Here is a 27387-nt window from a genome sequence, read left to right as displayed (position 1 = left end):
CCCCTGTTTTTCATCATCTTTCTCAATAGAATTTTGGATACTACTAAAAAAGTACAGGGAGATTTTTGTCAATGTAAATGCTCATTCTTCTCACATCTTTAAACACACGCGCACACACACACACTCTGACCCATTCAGAATCAGATGTTTCTAGAACCAAGGAGAAATCTAACCTAGTGTTTCTTCTGGGAGTACTCTTATTACAGCCTACCCTCACTTCTATTCATTTATGCCTACTCAGGCCCTCCTGGAGCTATCTCCATTTTCAACTCCAAAGTCATTACTTTCTGTCCAAGGACAAATGGAACAGGACGCTTGCCAGGATCAAGAACAAAAGACAGGAATGATGTCCAACCAGCAGAAAAGGTAAATGGGTGTCCACAGTTCGGATATTCTCTATGAGGGAATAATTTGGGTCACCTGTCTCTTTGGCTGTGCTCACTTCCTATGACTGACTTGAGAACCTCATGTGTCCTTCCCTTTCTCTATTCTTTCAACAAAGTCCTTGTCATTCTGTTTTGGAAGATGGATATTGACTGAAATTTCTCTAGATGTTAGTTGGACATTTGTCCTAAGGACATCTATTCATTCCAGGGTCAACTTCTTCTAATTTTTACTGTGCTCTGTAATGTGAATCAAGACCAGTCATTCAAAAGCATTAGTGAGGTTGGAAAACAACAATGGGATTTGTACTTAAAGCTGAATATGAAAATCAGGAAACAGGAGTCATAACAAGATATGAAAAGATGCTTTTCATAAACTGATTAATCGAGAAACCTTCAGAAAGTAGATGGAACTTGGGTATGAGACTTTGTAAAGATATTTTGTAAAGTATGTAAAGATAACAGACTGATGGACTCATGATTGCTTATGAAGGACTACACTTTTGTAATAATATGGGAAAAATCAGTTGGGGGGTAAAGATTTGGGGAGGAAGTAGGGAAATCCAAGACCCTATAGAATTGTACCATAAAATTCAAAACTTTTAAAAGAGTTTAAAGGAATTTGAGAAAAGAGCCTTAAAATGTCTTCTAGGTCTTTGCACTGTCAATCTTATTAAATGGAAAACCAGCATTGAGGTTGGTAAGAATCAGTGAGTATCTGAGAAGTGTGAAACTCAGAGAAAGTGGGGTACTTGACAGCTAGAGGAATCTGAGGTGAAAACCCTGGATAAAAAGTGGAGTCTCAGATTCTTTTGATACATTACATCAGCCACACTAGAGCCCTAAAATCTTTGTTGGTGAATGGATGGTTTTCATATGAAGTAGGGCAGACAATATAAAAAAAAACATTTCAATAATGCTTGAAAGGAATTTAAAAGTTATGGAGGTTTTCATGCAACCCTCCCCCAAACCTTTGAGATAAATTTATCTTTTTCTTTTTCTATAGGTGATAAAATAGATTCATAGAATGATACAGGGTAGAACTCAAATGACTTCTCTTCATATAAATTCCAAATCCTTCCTATTCTAATGTAACTGGGCTTCCAGTAAACCACCTATACAATAAGTAGGATACAGTCACTTATGCTGCTTCAAAGAAATCATGACATAAAATGGGGTTAAATAGACATGAATCAGGATACAAGGTTTTAAACAACTATTATGCCGCATGTTAGAGTTTTGGTTTGTTGTATAGTGACACCCACATCTCCCATACAGGACCATCTGAGGATAAGACACATACATGAAAGTACCACTGAACTTCTGGTGCATGGAGACTCAGTCTTATGCCCCAATTTCAAATGCTTCAAATTTTGTTGGAAGCCAGCTGTTTCTCTCTCTCTCTCTCTCTCTCTCTCTCTCACACACACACAATCATTATCATCATCATCATCTGTGCCACTGTTCTTTTTTTTTCTACTTATTTTTTATTATTTTTAATTCATTAATTACATTGTATTATGTGACACAGTTTCATAGGTACTTGGATTCTCCCCACCCCTCCCCAAACCCTCCCACCATGGTGGATTCCTCCACCTTGTTGCATAACCACAGTTTAAGTTCAGTTGAGATTCCCCCATTGCAAGCATATACCAAACATAGAGTCCAGCATCTTATTGTCCAGTCAAGTTGTGCCATTGTTCTTAACTCAGTGTGCAATTTATACATCACCTCTATTTAAAATATTTAAATAGAAATTCAAATTTGGAGAAAACCCCAGGTAAAATTGTTTTATCTTCACTCTCCACTCTCTGGAACATGTAAGTATAAACCTTGAGGAAAATAATCTTAAAAGTTAAAGAATTTGTAGAATAAGAGCCATGGCATTGATTCAAGTAAAATAGAAATTTGCATTTCCGTGGATAAATAACCATTCCTAAGTGCCTTGTGCACGAGCCATTTGGTATAAGGATGCTCAATGAGGTTTATACCCTGTTATTTGCTAATCCTAGCTTGATGTCCATAAAAGGGCAACTCTTGGACCCAGAGCGGTAGCCTAATGGCTAAAGTCCTTGCCATGCAGGTGCCGAAATCCACATGGACTCTGGTTCGTGTCATGGCAGGGCAGCCCCACTTCCCATTTAGCTCTCTGTCCGTGTCCAGGTAAATTAGTAAAGAATAGTCCAAAGCCTTGGGATCATGCACTTGCGTGGGAAACTCAGAAGTTTCTGGCTCCTGGCTTCGGGTCAGTTCAGCTCTGGCTGTTGAGGTCACCTGGGGAGTGATTCAGAGGACAAAAGATCTTTGTCTTTCCTCCTCTCTATACATTTGGCTTTCCAATAAAAATAAATAAAATATTCTTTAAAAAAGGCAACTCTTTACTGGAGACCTGTTCAGTTCAAAGTTCTCTTAGACTTCTTTTGTTTTCATCTGTGTTCCCAGATAACCTTTGGTTACTTGCCTTCATACCCTTATGTGAAAATACCTACTTATTCTCTTATGGAAATAACTATTAAGCAGGAAACCCAGGTCAGAGATCTTAGAGCCCTGAGGTTCAAAAACATCTTTCCCTCCCTTGCTTTTCTCACTTTTCCACAATCCCTTCTAAGACTTCAAACCCAGGGCCCCTGAAGCAATTCTAAGAGGTAATGGCCAACCCTTCTGTCATACAGCTTGCTATCCATGTCTCACTTTGGCCTAGAATCCCTATGCAAGTTTTGATTGTTTGCTCAGTATGTATTAACATTGTATATCAGATACGTTTTTTAAATTTCATCCATTTTCATCTTTCTCATTCCTGCCAGTCGCCTGTTTGTCCCTCTCTATAACCGCTCCCTCTCAGTATTTATGAATAATCAGATTCACTGTTGTAATAGCAATAAGAAACAAAATCTTACAGCTCCGTCCTCAGCTTTCTATCCCCATATCCACCACATCAGAACTCATGAAAAGGTAGAACACATTTTTGGGAGGACAAAAAAGTAAGTAGTCTATTATTATTTCAATGTTATGTCTACAGATGGATGTAGAAAGTTCCGGGTCAGGTGGGGTGAAGGAGGCAGAGCGGGCAATCAGGTTTAGTGGCAGTGATGACTGCTATCATTTCCTGTCTTCACTGATACTGTTCTAGGTGGGTACTGTTTTAGGAGGGTACAAAAACCCAGACCAGGGCCCGGCGGCGTGGCCTAGCAGCTAAAGTCCTCGCATCGAACGCCCCGGGATCCCATATGGGCACCGGTTCTATTCCCGGCAGCTCCACTTCCCGTCCAGCTCCCTGCTTGTGGCCTGGGAAAGCAGTCGAGGACGGCCCAAAGCTTTGGGACCCTGCACCCGCGTGGGAGACCCGGAAGAGGTTCCCGGCTTCGGATGGGCGCGCACCAGCCATTGCAGCTCACTTGGGGAGTGAATCATCGGACGGAAGATCTTCCTCTCTATCTCTCCTCTCTGTATATCTGACTTTGTAATAAAATGAGTAAATCTTTAAAAAAAAAAAACCCAGACCAGTGTGAGAGCTAGCATTATAGCTAGAATTCTAGGATGTTTGGTAAATTCATGCTAGGAACTGCTGGGCAGAGTCGGGAGAAATCTTTGCATGGTCTGCCGTGCTCATTAGCTGTATGTCATCGTTTCTTTTCAGCGCTTCTGAGGAAGTGACAATGAGACCACAGGTGAGTAAAATATTCAAATGCACGGGTTCCTTTGGAGTTTCTGGTTCTTGGAAGAATGGGAGAAAAAGACGCTGTGACAAGAAGGTTGAAAACCTTTTCCACATAATGACTGTATCTTGAGAGCTTGGCCTTTGCAGTTCAGACATTCTTATCATCTAGTGGGTCATTATTTACCAAGATGAACTAGTAATTCCATTGCCACTACTACACCAGATGACTGCAGTCAGGTTATATGGGCATGGATATGGTGAGTAAACATACAGGACAATTTTCACTTCTCACTAGATCAGCAGATGAATAGGATATGTCTGGAGAACTATTAGGACTATATGAAAAATGAGATGACTTTAGGTATCCATCTCAAATCTAGAAGCTATATATTATTCCAAAAATGTCATGTGTCAATTCAGATTCTCATGCAGTTGGAGTAATACTCCCAATATTTCATTCTTATTCCTATAGCAGAAGCAGCCATCAATCACTGAAACTCTGTGGGGCCAGGTGAGTAAGGATGAGTCATTTTTGACAGCACAGTGAAAGGTGGGAGAAGGCAAACAGTACTGAAGAAGCAAATGTTTCTCTTTTCCCTTGAGTAGTGTTCTAGTTGATGATAAAGGACTACAATACTCCCTCAAATCAGGTGTAAATGCTCAAAAATCCTCATTCCTGTACATCTCAGTGCCCCCTTCCAACACCCTCTTGTTTGAAGCTGTCCTGCACTCTTTGTTGAAGTCATAATAGGCACTCATCAGTAATTGGATACTGTCACAATCATTCTAGAAAACACATATTTGACCTTTCTCATAAGCTCAGCATGATGAATGTTCATTATGAGCTCAAAAATGAAGGCTGGCATAAAGCATCTTAGATCAAGACAAAGGTCTTCATGAAAGCAGCAAACATAAACAAAGTTGATTTAAGTTAATTTATATTTGTTAGACATTGTTACCATAAGCCAGGCTTTTACAAGATATTGCTTCTCTCAGGACCTTACAATTGAGTAGCGAAGTATAGTTCATTTATGCCACTGCAACAGGATACACTGCACATTATAGGCTGTTCAACTTACAATGAGCAGAAATTTGTTTGGCTCATGTTTCTGAAGGCAGAAGAATCCTAAAGCAAACGGAGACCAAGGCTTTTCTGCTGCATCCTCCAACAGAACAAAATGGAGGGGCAAGAAAACAGTGAAAAGAATGTGATTTAGAGTTTTATTTCTGAAGTCTTTTTGTACTCCGCATTAATGCATTTATATTGGGAGAAATCTCATGATCTAATCACCATTCAATGGCCTATTTCTTAACATTGCTGCATTGGAGAGTATATTTCAACTACATGCTTTTTGGGGAATATGCTTTAGCCATATGATAACGAAAGAAATAATTCCAGAATAGCCAAATATTTTCTTAGAACAAGCAATGCTGAGACATGGAAACATGGAAAAAGTATTTTTATGTTCCAGTTAATAATTCTCAATAAACATTGAGTACCTGGTGGTAAGACACTGTTTCAAAGCATATTTGACAAGTAAAAAGTAGAAAGACCATAGTAACACAGAAGTATGAACAAGAGCTGAAAGCAACAGTAAATCACAAGATATCCATTTCATTGCTGTGAGTTTTGTATTCTGTTGACTACCCCAATCAGAGAAAACATGTATCTTTCAAACAGGCTTTTTGGGAAATCTCTTTAGAAGTTTTTGCACAGGAAGGCCTAACTCAGAAGCCTTAATTAAAAAAGAAAAGAAAAGAAAGAAGTTTGTGTATTTGTTAGATGGAATAAAAGAAAGGGGATAGATCTAGTGCTTATATGGGATGCCAGAATCGCAGGTGAAATCTTGACTCACTGTACCGCAATGCCAGCCACAAAACATTAAATTTAAAACATATTTCTTAGATGAAGTTTTTATTTTTTTGGGACATTTTACATGATTACCATTGAAATATCAAATTATCTTTAATAAAATTTTGCAATTTTATAGCTATTTTTAATTTTCAGAGTCTAATTTCTTGCCTGTAAGCCAAATGTAATGGCTAGTGTTGTGGCAAAGTGAGTTGGATAACCCCTTGCCAGAAAGTATCCCGTATTGAAGAGTATCCAAGAGTTTATGCTCTCCAAATTGCTTATTGTTGCTGTGTGCAGGGTGTGGGAGGCAAGGGACCATGACACATGAGCGTCTGAATGCTTGGGTCTCTGCCACCCATGTGCGAGGTCTAGATGAAGGTCCTAGCTTTTGATTTTGGCCTGTAACTGGCTTTTTGATGTTCGAGTGGTAGGTAGGTGAACTAGTGGAAAGAAGGTTTTACTATCTCTGTTCTGCGTTCTATTTATGTTTTACTATCTCTGTTTTACTATCTCTGTTCCGGGGTCTAGTCCCAGTAGTTCTGATTCCCATCCAGCTCCCTGCTTGTGGTCTAGGAAAAGAGTTGAGAATGGTCCAAAGCCTTGAGACCCTGCACCCATTAGGGAGACCCTAAAAGGGCTCCTGGCTCCTGGCTTCAGATTGGTGCAGCTCTGTTCGTTGTGGTCACTTGGGGAGTAAATCAATGGATGGAAGATCTTTCTGTCTGACTCTCCTCTTCTCTGTATATCTGGCTTTCCACTAAAAAATAAAATGAATATTGAAAAAAGGCAAGCATAGACAAAAAGCAATGGCATGACTGTGAAAGATTACACTATTGTAATGACATGGAGGAAATTATGTTGGGGGGTGGTACGCATTTGGGGAGGGTAAAAGGGAAATCCCAGACTCTAAGGAATTGTATCATGGAATAAAATAAATAAATAAATAAATAAATAACATTAAAGAAGAAATTATTTTAGAATCAAGATTTTATTTATTTGATTAACAAGTAATATTCTTGGTCTACAAAATAATATTGCAACACCTGTGTGTAGCAGAAATCTGGTAATTAATAGTTGCATTCCCTTAACTTTTTTTCATGTCTAGAGTCTAACTATTTCTAATTGTTCCTGTTTTGCAGTTCTCCATATAGTATAGAACTCATTATTGTGAACCACAGTCATTCACTATGCCATGGAACACTAGAACTTATATTGAGTCATGAAAATGAAATCCTGTCTTGGCAGCCAAATAATTACCTCTAAGGGTCTTTGTGTTGAGCAGAAAAAGCCAGACACAGGAAGACAAATATCACTATTCTTTTACACATGTGAAGATTTTAAAACAAAAGTCATTGATGTAAACATAGAACCCTGATTGGAGATTTGATAGCAGGCACCAAAATGGATAGAATGATAAAAGTTTATTACTTACGAGGCACAGTGGTAGAAAATGACAGAGAGTTCCCAACCATTGGCTTCCTCTCCAGGTATCTTCAGTGGCTGGAGTCTCAGCAAGGCTGAGCCAGAAGTGTGAACTCATACTTGGTCTCCCTCATGGGTGAAAAGAACCGAGTTGTTTTGGTCATTTCCACTGTCTCCTGTGGTATGCCGTAACAGGAAGTCAGAGCTAGGAATCAAAGTCAGACATCCATGTCCACAGAGGACATGAGTGCCCTGACTGGTATCTTAACCACATGGCCAAACACCTGCTTATGGAGTCTCTCATTTTTACTTTGACCCTGGGAATATCTCAGAGCTGAGGTAAAAGTCTGTGGGAAACTCTGCAAGGCCGTCTCATCTAATGCTTCACAGTGGCCTAACTGCAGAGAAATTTTCTGGGGCTAATGGAAATTATGATATCAAACCAACCTCCTCTTGGAATAGCCTATCCTCACAAAAGGTCTTCAGGTGATGAGAGCTCTCATCAGTGTCCACCAGCCAAGTGTGGTGGACATAAAATTGTGCATATTTTCAGGGTACCATACAATGTTTGGAACCAGGTACATGTTGTATAATTGTCATGTCAGCATTAAGAGAAAGAGCAGTTGTTTCTGGTGACAGTGGTTCTCCAAAATACTGTCCCTTACAAAGAAGAGTCCATCATTTGTGTTCAGCTGGTAAACCTGGAGGATTTTTTGTTCAGTAATTTAAGCCAGACACTGAAATAAAAATACTACCCAGAATTGAGTGTGGGTGTGCAAAAAGTTAAGCTGCTATTTGCATCACTAACATTCCATTTCAGAGTTCAGGTTCCAGTTAGCTTTGGATCCAACTTCTTGCAAAACACCTAGGAAAACAGTAGATGATGGGTCTTTGGCCTGTTCCACTCATGGGACAGATGCTGATGGGGTACACGGTTCCTGGCTGGGACAGGTGTTTGTTGAGTGAATCAATTGATGCAAAATCTGTCTCTCAAGCTCCCTCTCTCTCTTCCAATCGCATCTGTCACTCTCCCTTTCAAATAAACAAATAAATGAATAAATATGTCTTCTAACATACTACCTAATATTATTTACAGGTAGATATAAAATACGAAAAGCCAGAAAACACAGAATAAAGTTGTGTTTAAAGTGAGAATGGGTGAGTGATGGTATGAGATTATACAGATCAAAAGGCACACAGTTATAGCCATATTGCACGAATGAACCTAAAATCCTAACAGAGAGCTACAGTTCAAGACATTGTACTCTATACTGTACACTAAGAAAGTATTGTTCATGGACTCCTAGCTTAAAAAGAGAATGTAATGAGTTCAAGAGATGAACTAAGCGATTTTAACTGTTATGATCAAACTTCATGTCTCTGGTTCCCTCTAGATGTTTGGATTTGGTGGGATGTGGGGAGGGAGGGAGGGAAGGAAGGAGAGAGAGAGAGAGAGAGAGAGAGAGAGAGAGAGAGAGAGAGAGAGAGAGAAAAGGAATGCTCAGGAGACAAGCACCATATTCAAGCATTATAGCCACTCCATCCAGTTCTTCCAGGTATGTGGCAGGATGCCTGGCCCCTCTCAATATAATACAGCCATAAGAATATAGTGAAAATGCATAGTCCCACAAGAGGACTTGGCGGATTTCTCTTGCGTTCTCCTTTGAACCTGTTGCACTGTTGCAGTCATGTGATCAAGTCCTGGCTGGCCTTCTGTGGGAAGAGAGGACACCAGGAAGGTAGCCCAGGGTCCCAACCAAGATCACCATCAACCAGCTTACAACTGATGCATTCAATAATTCGATCAAATTCAGCAAATATCCTGAAGTGAACTAATGACTGGCTACCATCTCCTGAAGACAGCAAATATAATCTATTTGATTTTAAAATGTTACTGAAAATATAAAGACACAGGTGAGATGCCTGAATAACACACTTGCTCCTTGAATGCAGACAATATATTGTTTTTTATATGATTTCTTTTGAAGACTATTTTCAGTTTTGTTAGAATCGCCTTGAGTTTATAGATTTGCTTAGAAAAAACCTCATCTGACTTGTGAAAGTATCTATACATTCTTTTTGTATCTAGATGTAGATACCACCTGTTACTTTTCCTTCTGTGTACTGTCTGTTATCTTCACCTGCCCTGTAAGGCTTGATGATCTCAAAGCAGTCCTCTGTTAAAGGCTTTCGTTCTTTGCATTGGAAGCTGTCACAGATACAGAACCTGCACATTTCAGAGAAATAAGCCAAATTATTCTTGCTTTTAAGGAAAAAGTTTTAAAGATAGTCAAATACGCTAACCTACCGACCAGTTCATTCACATATTTTATATCCGTTTTTCAAATCTGTACAATTTTACAATTATATACTTGGAAATGGATGGCTGGTGATCCAAAAACTCTTATTTGTAGAAAAGTGCACAGAAGGATGATTGTCAAACATGAAAATGCCAGGTTTTACTTTATATATTTGAATGGCCTTTGCAGTAACAGGCTAATTAGGCCCATAAAATAGAGACAGAAAACTATGAAATTTCATGGAATGTAGACATGTATTTGAAGTTTCCCACAAATATTAGCTACTTTAACATCTCAATCGTGATATGCTATTGGCATATACTGTGCATTTAGACACCTGGATCAGAAGACAAGTAAAAGCTAATTGATTGCTTTTCAAGAAAGTTCTATTTATATTTATTGAGAAGTCAGCTATACAGAGAAGAGGAGAGACAGAGAGGAAATCTTTCATTTGTTGATTTATTCTCTAAGTGACTCCGCAATAGCCGGAGCTGAGCCAGTTGGAAGCCAGAGGCCTGGAGCTGCTTCCAGGTCTCCCACAGGGCTGCAGGGTCCCAAGGCTTTGGGCTGTCCTCAACTACTTTCCCAGGCCACAAGCAGGGAGCTGGATTGGAAGTGGGGCCACCAGGGTTAGAACCAGCACCCATATGAGATCCCGGCGTGATCAAGATGACAACTTTAGCCACTAGGCTACTGTGCCGGGCCCTAATTGATCACTTTTGAACTCATACAACATTAGTTCTGCATACAGAAGAAAGCATAAAAAAAACCTTATTAGGTCAACAATTTTCTTTTATTAATTAAAAATTGATGAAGTTTCCAAGAACCTCTTTTGCTACTCTCCACTTCATGCTAGTGTATTGTGTAGTGCGGGGATAGGTTCTAAGAAAGGCCTCGTAAGACAATTTCATCCTTTTATGGATTTCAGAAATATACTGACCAACATACAAATGGTAGAGACTGTTGCACAGCTCGGTTAAAAGTTGTAGCTGATTGCTGCTAACCCACAAACATAAAGAACATTACTATATTGAGTATGTCAGGGAAGTGTAACACAATGATAAGTATTTGTGTATCTGAAACTAGGTAAACTTGGAAATAGTTCACTCAAAATGTAAGGGTTTGAAATGGCACAAGAGTTCAGATCAGTTACCATCAATTAGCTTTCAGAACCGGAAACTGCTCCAATGCAATGAGTGAGAGGTGAAACAATGTAACATAAAGTTTCTGTACTTTGTTACACCTTCCTTAGTGTTTATTTTTAAATGACTTTAATCACTAACACATTGACTGTAGTTTACTTAATACTTTTATTTATGAACTAATTTTTTTCATTTTTGACTTGTAATGACACATCACAGAACATAAATGTACTACATTTACATATATACCTGTTCTTTATCTTACGAGATTTTTCTGTTTTTTTTTTTTTACCCACTTTTTTCACTTGTGAAACTTTTCTCTTTTATTTTGTTCTTCTTTTTATTATTATCATTTTATGATACAGTTCCATAGGCCCTGGGGTTTTTCCTTCCCCCATCCTCATCTCCCCACCACTGTGTTCTCCCACATAATTGCAACAGCCTAGTTTCTAACAAACAGTCATGCATCCATTGTTGTGGACATGGATAATGGCAGTCTAACACTCCATTGTCAAGAAACATCCAACAGTTTCACTGGGAGTCCATGCTCAATCCAGAAGCAGAGATGCGCACTGCACCATATACCTCACACCCGGACGTGTTTGTCTCCACAATCACTATAAATCCCCCCAAGTGAAAGGCCACAATACAAAATCAACAACAGGAAAAAAAAAAGTAGAAATGTATAATGCTGTGAAGTTCTCAAGAGGTTTTGATAGTTCAACAGTCCTGAGTTGCTGGTAATTATGCCACTCCAAAACTATGAAATCTTTCCCAAATCCACTGGCTGCTATTGTCCACCTTAATGTCTCCGTCTGCCCAGATCTTCACTGGCAATGATTGGCTGGGGTAGTTGATCAATTTGTTCAGTCTTCCATCCTCTGACATGATACCAGGTGTCCTCTGGAGGCTCTGATGTACTGCCCTGTCCTCCATTTACATTTGGATATGCTGTTCTCTGCTCTAAGCCCCTGAGGAGGCCGAGATCTGACACATCCACTCCCACAGTCAGCCCATGGAACCTGCAATTCCATGGTTAGGGTTCTGAGTCCAGCAGTTCAGTTGTTAGGGAATCTCCCAAGAGACCTCTGAGGCCATTCCAGACCTGATTCTTGTGTGTGTTTGCCAATATAGGGTCTGGCACCACCTATCTCCCAAATCAGCCTTTACACACACTGGTAGCTACAATTGCTGAGTCAGTTCTGTCTCCAGCTTTGTGTTTTATGCAAACACGATGGGTGTTAGAGTCCAGCTCAGTCCTGCCCACCCCATACTTGGTCTTTACGTAAGCCAGTGGGAGCTGCAGCCTAGTGAGAGTGACCAAAAAAAAAAAAAACCCTTACCAGACCTGCCCCTGCCCTGGTTCCTGTGCTTGCCAGTATGTACAGCAGACTGGTCTGATTTGTCCCACATCCCATTCAGCTCTCATACATGTTGAAGGGAATAGAAACCCAGTTTTTCCCAACCAGACCCACTATCCAATCTACACTGGTGCCAGTGGGTGCCACCGTCTGTCTAGGAAATGCCTGCACCTGAGAGAATTTGGCTGCTGTTCCAGCATCTGCCAGCTGATACTGCAGCAAAGCTCAATCAATCCACACCAACACTGGTGTATGTATGTACCAGAAGGTACAGTCAGCCAAGCCTGGCTTTCCCCTGATCCAGCCTCTTGTAGGCCGTTGGATGTGGTCCTGCCTGGCCTGATCTGCCCCCATCCCAGCTCTCATGATCACCAGTGGGAGTAGTGGCACAACAGGGGGACCTTTGTACCCCCATCATTAGGGCCATCCCCACCACCACCCATTTTTCACATGTGCTGGTTGGGTACTGTGGGTCCAGTCTGGCACAGCCCCCTCACCTTGGCATTTGCTAGTGGGTGCTATAGTCTGGCCAGGCCAGGCTCATCCTCTATTCAGGCTCACACCCATGGGGGCTACAGCCTAGCCCAGCCCTGCCCTGCCAGCCCCCAATGCTGGCCCTCATGTGGACTGGTTGGTATTGCACCCTGACCCGGCAAAACCCACACTCCATTCTGGCACTCAGTCTCACCGGTTGGTGATACGGAATGACCCAATCTGGCCTGCCCCTGAACTGCACCATATGTATGCCTTTGGGTATAGTATTTTGGCCTGGTTTGCGCTGCTCCCCTCTTGGTTCCGGCACTCACCTGCAGGAAGCATGTCCCAACAGAGGAGTTCCCCAGGCTCCTCCATCCTGATCTCTCCCAGTGCCAAATCTCACGCACACCACTGGGTCCATGAGCCAGCCCTACTTAGTCCAACCTTCTATTCCAGCAGGAACAGTGGCTTTTCCTGACCAGTTCTCAGCCATTCCGGTTCTTGTTGTTGGGCACTACAGCCCAGCCAAGCCTGCTCCATACCCAGACACAGCTCACAGGTTGCTCAGCATGGGCAGAGACCTGGCCTAGCTTGTCCTATATCTACCCTGGTTCTCACGAGTACCAGTGGGTGCTGGATTCCAGCCCAGTCTGGCACATCCCATACCCTGTCCCCGCACATGCCAAGGGATTCTGCAGTTATATCCAAACCAAACAGCAACACCCACCCTGGCCCTTGTGCTCTCCAATGGTGATCACAACCTGGCCAGGGCATCGCTTTAGCTCCCCAGCCAGGCCTGCTCCCCTTCACAGATTTCATGTGTGCCAGTGGTTGCTCTGACCTGGGCTGGCATAGCCCCCATCTGTCTAAGCCTTTGCCTTCAGATGCTATATCCTGGCGTGACCTAGCCAGCCCCTAGCCCCAACTCTTGCTGGTGGGTGCTGCAACCTGGCCCTGCTCTGTCTACTCCCATCTCTGGCTCATGTGAGCCAGCAGGTGTGATACCCTCACCCAGCATGACCTGCACTCCTGCCTGGTTTCTGTACTCACCAGTGGGCTAAGATCTGCTCTACCCTGCCCAGTCCACCCCCTTCCAAAATCAACCCACACACATGCCAACAGACATAACTACCTTGCCCAGCTTGCCTAAACCCTAGGCCTGGACCATGTGCTCACCAGTGGGAGCTATGGCCCAGTAGGGGAGTCTCCCAGTTTCCCCACTTGGTTCACTCCCAGACCCAGGTCTCACGTGTTCCAGTAGGTGCTAGGCCCTTGCCTGGCATAGCCTGTCCCTTCGTCTAGGCCTTTGTATGAGCTGGTAGATGTTGCGGGCCAGCCTATACCACACCCTGTTTTAGGATGCACATGCAGGTGCTACAGGTTGGACCAGCTTGTTCTCAGCTCCAGTACCCGTGGGTATTGGTGGGTTCTATGTTCACTCCTAATTGAGCCAGTCATGACCACAACTCTTGAGCTAACCAGTGGGATTTATATTTCCATAGTGTTGGCCCTACTTAACCCCCACAAAATCTACCCCCTGGCCTGGCTCTCTCGTATGCTGGTTAGTGTAATGGCCCTGCCTGATGTGACCTGTTTCCTGTTCCAGAACATGGGTCAAGTATATGGATCTAGCTCTGCTAGACAGGCTGCCAGCCATAGATGTCATGTGTTATGGCATGTGGTGGTCAGTGATGCTATGTGCTAACAAGCCCATCTCAGGACTCCCATTTGGGCTGATGAATCAGTTTGACCCATACAGATCTTCTAATCTCTCCCCTTCCTACCACCAGGTCTCAATCCCCTCACTTACCAGTCAGTACAGTGGCCCTGTTGTTGGGTGTCTTTCAGGATTAATTCCTCACTTTCATATATGGTGTCCGTATCCATGGATATCCCTAGGCAATATTTCATCACCCCAACTCCCCATACCTTTATTCCGCCCATGGAATAAAGATGGTGCCGGCTGCTTAAAAAGCAGACAGGAAGTGGGCTGCATCCATTGGCCGATGAAGCAGAATTCGGCTTTCCATGCCCAATGCCAGGTGTTCTTTTAGACGTGAGACAAGTGCAATGCACTAAGCTCGGTGAGTTCTCTTCCAAGTCAGTGCATAGACAGCTCACTGCTGTTCCTGCAGTCTTAAAACTTTTGCCAATTATACAAAAGGATACCTGATGTGCCACTCATGGAGTTCTTGATCTGTTCTCCATCAGGTCTGTGGACTACTCAGATCTATTTTGGGTGGAATCTGTAGGATGCCACATGGTTGCAATTCACTGAGCCAGAAATGAGTTTGCTTTCAGCTTAGTGCATGTGTAGTCATGTCCCATAGCCTTTGCTCCCTACACAGGATGGCATCTGATTTGGCTCTACTGGGGATTTGGGCTGTGAAATTCACCCTGTTTTCACACCACTTGTCTAGCACCTGGCACTCTGTCTCTGCTTCTGGTCAAATCAAATAAACCAGGAGGACGAACGGTTCTTTCCCTGGGCTCACCTCCTGAGCTCCCAGAGAACTCCCATTCCCCACTTGTTGCTGGTGGAGTCCTGGCTTCCAGTGTAGTTCAGATCACTGCTGACTGAATATCGCTGTGGTATCTGGGCACTACAACACCACACTATTGTCTCTGTTGCTTTCCTGTGTCCATTAGTCTCCAGGTGCCCTGCTGCCAATGGTCTGTCCTCTCCTATTTCCTGGAATGTGCTTTTTCTGCTTCACCCTGGCTAATGTTTTTTTGTCTGTTTTAACATGTCCTCTTTTCCTCACTGTTTAAGTTTTTTTTTATTAATACCAAGATGCAGATGCAGGTGCATAGGCCTCTCAACAGCATGTTATCACTGATTTTCCCACAAATGAGACAAACCACAGAAATTGGATCCATCCATGTTTGGATGATAGGATAGGTGTATGTTTAGTTTTATAATAAACTCTCAGAAATTTTTCAAGGTTATTTTATACTTTCCCCAAATTTATGTTTCAGCTAACATATAAAATATAATATGAAGTATTATATCATATTTTAAAGTATATGATGTAATATGATAGGTTATATTACATAAAATCTGTTACATATAGCATTTCTATATTAGCTGAAACTTGTTATACACAAACACACACACACACACATATATATATATATGATATTGGCCTGCATCATACAATAATATGCAAATATATTCATGTTGACTTTACTATCCATGCTTAGCTTTGGGACAAAAAAACCTGCTTAATAGATGTGAAATGTAATAGTGGATTTCATTACATATGCTGTTTACAGCCAACCCACTTAAAAATGTGGGGAAGCATTTTGAACACTTTTAAAATGCCAATCTCCTGACGAATTCACTCACCTGTAGTATATGTGTTTCAACCATTTATTAAATGAAGGGATAGCAGTCAAGAGACATATGGCAATTAAATTGTTTTTTAAAAGATTTATTTATTTTTATTGGAAAGTCAGAAATATATACAGAGAGAAGAGGAGGAGAGACCGAAACAAATATCTTTCATCTGATGATTTACTCCTCAAATGACTGCAGTGGCTGGTGCTGTGCTGATCCGAAGCCAGGAGCCTGGAGCCCTTTCAGGTCTCCCATGCGGGTGCAGGGTCCCAAAGCTTTGAGCCATCTTCGACTGCTCTCCCAGCCCACAAGCAGGGAGCTGGATGGGAAGTGGGACTGCTGGGATTAGAACCAGTGCCCATATGGGATTCCAGTGCTTCAAAGCAAGTACTTCAGCCTGTAGGTCACCACACCAGGGCCAAAATGAAGTTCTTAAGAACTAGAAATATACAGTCTCTTGGCATTCACATTTGTCAATTTAATGGCCTGAAGTATATATAGCAGAATTCTATAAAAATTTCCTTGTAACAAAGACATAGGCTGTGATATTAATTTTCCTACATTTTGATCTTCTGTCAGGTGCTGACAGCTTTTAAGGATATACAGCATGAGGTGAGTCTGTTTTTACATTTGCAAATTTGCAGGCCTTATCACCTGCCTTTAATAGCATTTTTGTGCCATACTGAGAAGTTGACTATAATCAAAACTTCTTCTTTTTTTTTAAAGATTTATTTATTTTATTACAAAGTCAGATATACAGAGAGGAGGAGAGACAGAGAGGAAGATCTTCCGTCCGATGATTCACTCCCCAAGTGAGCTGCAACGGCTGGTTCTGTGCCGATCCGAAGCTGGGAACCTGGAACCTCTTCCGGGTCTCCCACGTGGGTGCAGGGTCCCAAAGCATTGGGCCATCCTTGACTGCTTTCCCAGGTCACAAGCAGGGAGCTAGATGGGAAGTGGAGCTGCCGGGATTAGAACCGGTGCCCATATGGGATCCCGGTGCGTTCAAGGTGAGGACTTTTAGCTGCTAGGCCATGCTGCCGGACCCAACTCTAATCAAAATTTCAATTTCATTTATTTATATAGTGATTTCATTTTCATGAGTAGTGTGGACTTGTACCTAAGGCAAGAAATTGCTCAACAATTAATTTGAGGAAATATGATGCTATAAAAAGAAAATTGTACCTAGAAGAATTTTTTTATCAGCAAGAATGATCTATACAGTTCCATGAAATCCTGATAAATAACTATGCTGAGGGAATAAATGGCATGACAATGTACATACTCATTAGGTGAATGTCTATTAACTGTGGGGGAGTAAAATTGGAGACCAAAAATTAACTTCTTAGGCAATGTGAATAGTCCTCTTCCCTTGGTCTTCCTCCATGCAGATCTCTGTGTCTTTATTAACGAGTAAACAAGACAGGCAATTCTGCACTGTGGTACTTGCTTGTCACAGATACAGAGTTGTCTCAGATTGCTCAAGGTGCAGCTGTGTCTCAGTGCATGCAATAACAAACATCATAATTTACTGTTTTTACTCAGTTACAGTGGAAAACAGAAGTTCTCACCTACACAAATATTTGTTCATGCACTCTTTTGTAAGCTATAAACTTAGAGGATAGTATAGGACGAGTGAAAATATTATCAAAGTACGGAGGACAGAAAACTTTCATACAGATTCCTTAACTTTTTTCTAAATAAAGACATAATTACATTAAATTAGATTCTAAATGTATTTTGAGATTCCTGGGGTTTTAAAAACAGTAGCCATGCCTTCCTCCTTGGAAAGGATTAATGTACAAAGAATTGAGAGGCACTGAAAATAAACTTATGCTAGTTTACTATATAGACCACTTTGGGCCTTAGGATTGAGTCTCTTTCCATGACCAAAGTGTCCTGTCATTGTCTACTGTTCCTTTGGGACTTTCTTCCATGAGCAATACAGCAGATCTTACCTCTATCTTTCTGGAAACACTGGAAGCTAAATATATTTTTAGAAGATTTATTATTTTTATTGGAAAGCTGGATATACAGCGAGGAGAAGAGACAGAGAGGAAGATCTATCTGCTGGTTTACTCCCCAACTGGCCGCAAAGGTCAGAGCTGTGTTGATCTGAAACCAGGAACCAGGAGCTTCAACCAAGTCTCCCATGTAGGTGCAGGGTACCAAGGTTTTGGGCCACCCTCCGCTGCTTTCCCAGGCCACGGGCAGAGAGCTGGATGGGAAGTGGGACTGCCAGGATCAGAAATGACACCCATATAGGATCCTGGCACATGCAAGGCAAGGTTGGCTACTGTGCCAGGCCAGGAAACTCTGAGATCAAAGTGCATCAAGGTGCATGTTAGTCTCCTGAAGCCATGATATCCTGTAAGTAGGTCCTGAGACTTGTAGGAGAAGGAAGGTTGCTGATAAGTGGGACTTTTGTTTTTTACCTTCATCCTCACGCAGTCTACATATGATGTCCGCCTGATACTCCATTGCTGCAACTCCCTACTGCGTTTTTTCATACAGTCAGTCAGATCCAGCCTTTGCCCTCACAGATCATCCAGGCTTGTGCAATAATATGGATAAGAATTAAGTCAGGATATAGACAAAAGGAGAGGTAAAATGCACATAATTTCTTTTTAAAAAATATTTATTTATTTTTATTGGAAAGTCAGATATACAGAGAGGAGGAGAGACAGAGAGGAAGATCGTCCGTCCAATGATTCACTCCCCAAGTGGTCTCAATGGCCGGTGCTGCGCTGATCTGAAGCCGGGAACCAGGAACCTCTTGCGGGTCTCCCACGTGGGTGCAGGGTCCCAAAGCATTGGGCCATCCTCAACTGCTTTCCCAGGCCACAACCAGGGAGCTGGATGGGAAGTGGAGCTGCCAGGATTAGAACTGGCTCCCATATGGGATCCCGGCGTGTTCAAGGTGAGGACTTTAGCCACTAGGCCATGCCGCCGGGCCCAGCACATAATTTCTTTCAGATTAAATATTAAACCTAATATTGGGGGCATTTCCATGCAGAAAAGAAAAATACTATATTGGCTCATTAAGCTGAAGAGGACTGAAGTGTGTAAAATTAACAGTTATTGTCTCTAATGTAGCTAAGAAGTAATCATTCACAACTACATTAAACACTGAGAAAACTGAAGTGGGCCAGAAAAGCCACAACACAAATAAAAGAAGTGAAGTTGTTGAATGAACAGTTAGAGATCTAAGTAGTTATGTGTCTCTCACCACTAAATAAATATAAGCTTATGCGTATTTATTCATTATTGAACAAATATTAATTGAAGGTAGGTTTTATGCATTGCTGTCTCTTAACTGGTTTGATATCAAGGCTATGAATACAATACATATTCTTTACAGATATTTAGTTTAGTTCCCAAGAAGCCTATATGCCCCAAGTAGATACCTCTGCATGTTAGAAAGTCTAGGGATGGAACATTTATAGAAAAGATCAGCGTGTGGGTTTTTGATTCTCTAAATTACTGTTTTTCAGCTGCAGAAAGATGCTCGGGTTCGAGGTAAAAAATAAAACACTATTCCAAGGTTTGGGTAAGGACATAAGGATTGGGAGTTTGGGAATTCAACTCACACTCATATTTTAGGATTTTCTATTTTGGCCCACAATGAAGTTTCAGGTCCTCTTTTGGTTTCACTTCCTTCCATTTGAGCTTTGCTTAAAGCCTTCATGAACACTGATAATCTCATCTCTGTCCGATCCAATTATATGATATCCCAGCCCTGTTCAGTCTGTTACAAAAGAATACCATATAGACCAGCTGGCTTATAAACAACATAAATTTTGTATGTACTACTTCTGGAAGCTGGGAAATTCAGGATCAATGTGCCATCATAAGTTCACAGACAGCTGTTTTTGTAATGTCCCAGAAACAAGAGAGTTCCCTGGGTTTTTTGTGAGAACAGTAATCTTATGTGGCCCTTGCTTTAGTGCATAATCACCTCCCAATTTCCAAATACCATCACTGTATGGATTAATTCCAATGAATAAACCCAGAGTCGGTAGCACCTGAATCCTTTTTTTTTTTCCCCTTGGAATGTATATTTAGGGCTTGAGGATATTCTCACCTATTAATCAGATATGGTTCTTGGGGTAGATGAAACAGAGAAGCAGCTTCCCAACTCTAGTGTAAGAGTTACTGGGGTGGCACAGAGATGGAATAATGGACACATCAGAGCATAGTGATTATTCAGAATCATCATTATAGTTCTCAAATTATCCAATGCAAGTTCTAATGGCTCCAGAAAATGCAAAAAGACTCAGAATTCTGGAGTTACTACAAGTTATATTTCGAGCTCCTTCTTCCACTTATCCCCAAAAGAACTAGTAAATTAACAGTTTTCAAACTTCTATATACATATACAAATCAGCTGAGTCCCCTGTTTATTTTTTTTAAAGATTTATTATTTTTTAGTGGAAATTCAGATATACAGAGAGGAGGAGAGACAGAGCGGAAGATCTTCTGTTCGATAATTCATTCCCCAAGTGGCTGCAATGGTCAAAGCTGAGCTGATCCAAAGACAGGAGCCAGGACCTTCTTTTTGGGTCTCCCATGCAGGTGCAGGGTCGCAAGGCTTTGGGCCGTCCTTGACTGCTTTCCCATCCTAGATAAGCAGGCATCTGGATAGGAAATGGGATTGCTGGAATTAGAACTGCCTCCCGTGTGGGATCCTGGTGTGTGCAAAGTGAGGACTTTAGCTACTAGGTTACTGCAGTGAGCCCTAGGTTCCTTGTTTAAAAAGAAGATTCTTATTCAGTTGGTCTGACTCTGGCATCTAAGGCTCTGTTATTCTGTATTTAAAGCAGGTAGCTATAGAGTCCTAAGTATCCATTTTATCACCCAGACTGTAAATGTATTTAGAACTTCACTGCTATTGTTGATTTTCTGCTTCTTGAAAGTGAGTACAAAGGATAGGAGAGAGAATTCAGGGTGAAATGAAAAAGTCTCATTGTAACCATTTTTCAAACAATAAAAAATACATAATAATAAGCTAGAAATCAAGTGTATGTTGTACTTGGAATTACCTTGAGACACAAGCTTTTGCCCAATTGCTAAATAACCAGCATTAGTTGAACAGTGCTCCATGACAATTTCCACAGCTGCCTCTCTAACAGGCTCCTCAGTGTTTCCACAATACTGGTTCCTTTCATTTTGTCATGCTATACTCCTAATCAGGTATGCAATCGTGGCAACTGGGGAAACATTTTAGAGACTGCTTAACAAACTGACTCCTTCTTGTATCTACCTTAGGCATGAGCAACTGTTCTGTGATATCTGCATCCAGGACTGGGTAAGTGGCCCTATTCTGCGAGGCCCCCAGAGAGATGACATCAACTTGGATATGGGTGTGGTAGCAATGTGACAGTCTAGTTCTGAACTTTGGACCTTCAGAAGTCTATACTGTACATGTTTCTTCTAAAGGTGTAAGAGCTGGCCACAAACCACTCTCTTGTGGTGATGAACTGTAGAGATAAAGCTTCTTCCTTTATCTTTAGTTCCATCAAAAACTTCTGGCTCAGGACCAGGCCTGGGCCTTAGAGTAGTAGGTATGGGGAAGTTTTCTTCATTCTTTATATAGGTAAGGAAATATAAGAGCAACAATGGCAAAGTAAGTGTGTGTGTGTGTGTATGAGAGAGAGAGAGAGAGAGAGAGAGAGAGAGAGAGAGAGAGAGAGAAATACAGTAAAACTTCTTTACTTCTTTTATTGGTACAGAGACACCAAACCTCCAGATTTGGGGGTGAACCTACAGTTGAGAAGACATCTCAACCCTGGAGAGCAGTTGCCTATAGTCTGGGCCCAAAGAAAACATCTCTCTGGCCAATCAGCTTGTTACCCTGGACTGTAATACTATCATTAAGGAAGAAAGCCTGTCCTTCTTCTACCAAGTGTTTCACCCATGCAGTCTGTCCCCTGAGCTCTACCATGCCTGCCCTGTTGTCTTCAGCAACCTCAGTTGCAAGGGTCGTCATTCCTACATGGTAGAATAGCCTTTCATCTTCAGGTGTGACCCAGTGTACAGATAAATAGGGTAAGAGAATGGATAAGTGAGGACAATATCAGCCCATTTCCTTTGGTCTCTGTGTAGTACAACAGTTGTGGATAATTCCATAGTGGAGGAGTGTTAAAAAATCAGAGGAATTGAGTCGTGTGATAGAGAAGGAGATGAATTAAACATGCAAGTAAGTGTGAGGTCCATAATCCCCATCTGGAAAGCACGCTAGAAACTCACACATAACTTTGGAGTTTTAATTAAGTATTGAATCAAAAACAGTATATCATAGCAGACTCCTTTTGTAAAGATTTTCTATAATAAAGTATTTGTGTGATACCCACCTAAATGTATTCTCAGCCCTTTAACTCTCCCATACCGTAGGCTGTCCTGACACCTAACTCAATTTGGAAAACATCATTGACCACATAGTCAATGCATGTCATACACTGCATTAGCCAACTCGTATAGAAAGCCTGCTCTAAGGCTGATTGGAAATTCAGAATCTGAAAATTAGGTTATGGAGGATATTGATGTCATTGGTCTGTTTAAGAATAATGACTGTATACTTTTTAAGATAATCTCCATTCAAATATTACCTGTAAATTACAAAAATGCAGAAAATATTCCAATATTTTGGCAAAAGTATTGCATCTTCCTAAAAGACATAAATTTGACTTTGCCATCATCCCAACAAATGCAGTTTTGGTTTAGACACAAAGAAACTTACTTTATTTTTAGTATAGCACAGGAGTCAAATGTAATGCAGTAAAGATTTTTAACTAAACACTGCATCTTAACAATATAGTCTGTAGCTGATGGATGTCTTCCTGTGGGCCATGTTGGATGGATTGGTGGAAACAAGAAGGTGGATGCAATTCCACAAGGGCTGTTTCCACTTTCAGTGCCACCTGCAGTATGAATTACTGAGCCATAGAGGAGAATAAATTTCTTATATTCCCATTCATGTGTTTGTAAAATATAGGACATACATTCAGTTGCTGGGAAAAGAGAAGATATAGGCAAAACATCATCATTGGACCTGGAAAAGTGAGTATTGCTCATGGGAGAAGATATCAGAGACTTTGTTTGCATGGGAATTTGGAAATCAAGTGAGACACAAGCACATCTCAACTGTCAAAAGAAACCATCAAATAAACAACTGAAAAAAAGATGCACTGTGTAAAATGTACTTACTTTCTTGGTTTTTGTTGCGTAATGACAAAGTGATAGAAACCTCATCAAAACATTATATTTAAACTTTAACATCAGGACATGGAACTAGACAAGGATGTAGATTTTTACCAAAGCAATTAAACATAGTTATAGAAGTTTTCCATAGAGGTAATAAGAAAAAATATATTAAAGGAATTCAAATTGGAAATGGAAAATTAAATTCATCGCTGTTCACAGACAGCTTGATTGAGATTCAATAAGCTATTGTAACTCATTAGAAAATTTGGCAGGGTATCAGGGTTCAAATTAATGATATTATTCAATAAACACAGTATGCACAAACAGCTCCATGACTGAGATAGAACTAGTCAAAACAACTCTTAAATTTTTTTAAAGATTTATTTATTTTTATTGCAAATTCAGATGTAGAGAAGAGGAGAGAAAGAGAGGAAGATCTTTTATGTATGATTCACTCACTGGAGCATCCTTCAGGTCTCCCACGTGGGTGCAGGGTCCCAAGGCTTTGGGCTGTCCTCAACTGCTTTATTAGGTCACCAGCAGGGAGTTTGATGGCAAGCAGAGCCTATGGGATTATACCTGGTCTCATATGGTATCCTGGCGCAAGCAAGGAGAAGACTTTAGCCATTGAGCTACCGTACCAGGCTCAAAACAGTTCTTTTTAAAATAACAGAGAGAAGGTTTAAAATTCCCTTGGATAAGGTTAGCTATAGATGTGTAAGACTTCTATGATGAAATTTACAAAACAGTAAAAAAAAAAAATAGAAGAAGACATTAAATGATGGAGAAATGTACCATGTTCCTTGATCAGCATCAGCAAAACGTCCATATTACTTAATGTAATATACAGAATCAATGTAATCCCAACCAAAATCCCAACAACATTCTCAGAAATAGAAAAGATTCATCTGGAAGCACAAAAGACCATGAACTGCCAATGCTATCCTGAAGAATAAAATTAATGCCAGAAGAATCACAATTCCATACCCCAAGACGTACTACAGGACAGTGGTCATCAAAACAGTCTGGTACTGGTACAGAAACAGAGAAGATCAGTGGAACAGATTGGAAACCCCAGAAGTGAGCCCACACATGCACAGCCAGCTAATCTTTGACAAAAGAACTGAAAATAGTCTAGGGAAAAGGGTTGGTCTCTTCAACAAATGCTCTTGGGACAAGTTGGGAGAACTTGGGACAACTGGATATTAGCTCGCAGAAGTAAGAAATAATATACTCCTCCCAACCAAAATTAGCTCTAAGTGTATCAAGGACCCAAATAATATGCACCAAGAAACCCTCAAACTGTTAGAGGAAAACACAGGACAAACTCTATAAGACATAAGCATTGGGAAAGACTTTGGTTTGTTTTTGTTTTTGTTTTTAGAAAACTTGTCAAACCACAGGTGGTCTAGGCTAAAATAAGCAAATGGAACTGAATCAAGCTAAGAAGTTCCTGTACAGAAAAAGAAATGAAGTACTAACAGCCAGGATTTACAAACCTCTTTAGAAACTCAATGACAGTAAAACCAACAACCTGTGAAGAAATGAGCAAATGGAATGAAGAGGCATTTTTCATTTTTGTATTTTAAAATGCTGCATTTGGTTAGAAGAAAATAGCATTATGTTGTTTAAAGATGGTGTTTAATTTCCTTCATCTTTCTGATTTGTGTGCTGCCCCAAGGAAAATATGACTTGATAAAAACTGACAAAATGGGCCCAGCACGGTAACCTAGTTGTAAAATTCCTCCCCTTGCAGCTGCTGGGATCATATGGGCACCTGTTCATGCTGCCACTGCTCCACTTCCCATCCAGCTCTCTGCTTGTAGCCTGGGAAAGTATTAGAGAACGGCGCTACACACTTGGTCCCATCCACGTGGGAAACCTGGAGTGGTTCCTGGCTCTTTGCTTCATACCAATTCAGCTTCAGCCTTTCTGGCCATTTGGGGAGTGTGAATCAGTGTATGGAAGAGCTTTCTCTCTGTTTTCCCTCTGTCTGTAAATCTGACTTTTCAATAAAAGTAAATAAAACTTAGAAAAAAATCCACAAAAAACTTGCAAACTATTCTCTCCCTATCTACAAACTTACTCAAAGGTCTAGGATACTTTCATGTAACTCACTATTATCACTACACCAGGCTTCTTCTAAATTATATTTCAGTGTAATCTTCTGGAAGTATTAAGTCCATATTTTATTTGAGAAATACAGTGTGATTAACCCAATACAACTCTTTAAGATAAAATCATGCTAGTGATCAGGATTTCCACACGCAATAATGACATTGTAATGATTTTTTTAAAGATTAATTTATTTTTATTGGAAAGTCAGGTATACAGTGAGTAGGAGAGACAGAGAGGAAGCTCTTCCATCCGATGATTCACTCCCCAGGTGACCACAAAGGCCGGTTCTATGCCGATCCGAAGCCAGGAACCAGGAACCTCTTCTGGGTCTCCCACGTGGGTGCAGGGTCCCAAGGCTTTGGGTCTTTCTTGACTGCTTTCCCAGGCCACAAGCAGGGAGCTGAATGGGAAGTGGAATTGCCAGCATTAGAACTGGCTCCCATATGGGATCCCAGCATGTTCAAGGCGAGGACTATAGCCATTAGGCCGCACCGCCAGGCCCCTGTAATGATTTTTTTAATTAAATTTTTTCTCACAACTATTCAACCTTGATTATATACACTTAATTTTGTTTACCAAATTTCTCAAGGGACTTGCTAAAGTTGTGGCACCAGATGCCACACAGTAGCTGCATAAACACATTGTCTTAGAGTCATTGTTTAGATACTATATCATTTTTAGACATTTAGGATATTTTAAATGTTTTCTGTTAACACTAACCATATGTTCCTTACTTTTCTAAATCCTGGTTTTCAAAACTGGTCCTATGCAACAGGAAGACATGCCTGAGAGGAGGCTCAGCTGAGTTTCAGGCCCTCCTAGGCCTTGAAGCCTTTGACTGACACAGGTGTGGGCAACTGCTTTGGCACTATATACTACTGAATTTTCACTTTTCATATTAAGAACTCAGCATGTTGGTTAATGGCGTAATCCCGAAGATACAGCACAGTCATTCTGAAGGCAAACAAACAAACAAACAAAAAAAAAAAACAAAAAACAAAACCAGAAAAAAACCAAAACTCCATTTAGCTAACTATGCACCAACGATTTACAAATTAGCTCTCACAGAAAAGCAATGTAGTGACTTGGAGCCTAAAGAGAGATTTTGGCCCATAGAACACACTGCATGGAAAAGAAACATATTGGGCACTCTACATAACATAACAGAGGGGCTAGAATCTCACAATGAACTCCATATGCATGAAGAATTTAGCGCTCAAGCAATTTTCAGCATGCATTGAAAATAACTCCTTTGGTATCAAAAACTTCTGAATGTGCAAATTAAACATGAGAACTCAGCACGTTGATGAATGCCCAATATACAACAGAAATTTTCGGATGGCAGAACAACTCCAAAACAATTCTCATGGTAATCTATCTTTTTTTATTGTGCCTGGCTTTTCAGACACATTTTTGATACAGTTTAGCTGGTGCTGGTGTTTCTCTTCTCCCTCTCCCGAGTTCCTTCTCTTTCCCTTTCTTCTCCCCTCCAGTCTTACAATGATATCTTTGATGAATTTTCAGAAGTCCATCGTGCTGCCACTGGGGTGTCTCCCAATAGTGTAGGAGATTGTGAGTCATTTCATTTCCAGTCCATTTTTGTGGTGCTTGCATAAGAACTTGTTTCTCTTCATTTCTTCATATGAACATAGTAATTTCCATTACATTGCCATGGTGGATCCCTTTGAGTATAGTCCACCATGTGAGGAAAAGCAGAAAAACAAAAGTATATTGAACCTTCATCCACATGAAGTTAACATACTTATAACAAAGCTATCAATGCAGAGCTAGAGTGATGAAGAAGAATGTCAAACATCTTTGCATAGGAATAAATGTCACAGTGTGTCCCAAGGCCCTAATGAAGGTACAATGAGGGCTAGATTCTCATTATTTATTGGCAGTAGCAATAACAGTGATAAAAGGGACATTAACAACTTCAGATGAATATATACAATCAGCCTGTTATGGATGGTTGATTAATGAATTATATCACATGATCTTATTTCAAAATGTACAAGTAAGTAGGAAGTGACATAAGGTAAAATCCACATGTAATATCCTTACATATCCTTAGATCTGACATAATTTTATCTTCTATTAGAGCAAATGATATCTGACCTTTCAGGTT

At 40.8% G+C, this 27387-nt stretch overlaps 1 protein-coding gene across 1 annotated transcript; it reads left to right on the top strand.

Moving 5' to 3' along the window:
* Positions 1-23075, top strand: C4H12orf54 (chromosome 4 C12orf54 homolog). The gene is made up of 9 exons (XM_058662572.1): positions 1-73; positions 242-366; positions 4021-4051; positions 4514-4552; positions 16518-16550; positions 19433-19457; positions 21207-21246; positions 21671-21936; positions 22933-23075. Exons 2-8 carry the CDS (start codon positions 302-304, stop codon positions 21801-21803), a joined length of 366 nt encoding a protein of 121 aa, XP_058518555.1. The 5' UTR covers positions 1-73; positions 242-301; the 3' UTR covers positions 21804-21936; positions 22933-23075.
* Positions 23076-27387: the final 4312 nt, after the last annotated feature.

The sequence above is a fragment of the Ochotona princeps genome, chromosome 4 (assembly GCF_030435755.1).
Source record: "Ochotona princeps isolate mOchPri1 chromosome 4, mOchPri1.hap1, whole genome shotgun sequence".
Lineage (NCBI taxonomy): Eukaryota > Metazoa > Chordata > Mammalia > Lagomorpha > Ochotonidae > Ochotona > Ochotona princeps.
The sequence above is the reverse complement of the archived record's forward strand: the minus strand, read 5'-3'. Positions and strand labels throughout refer to the sequence as shown.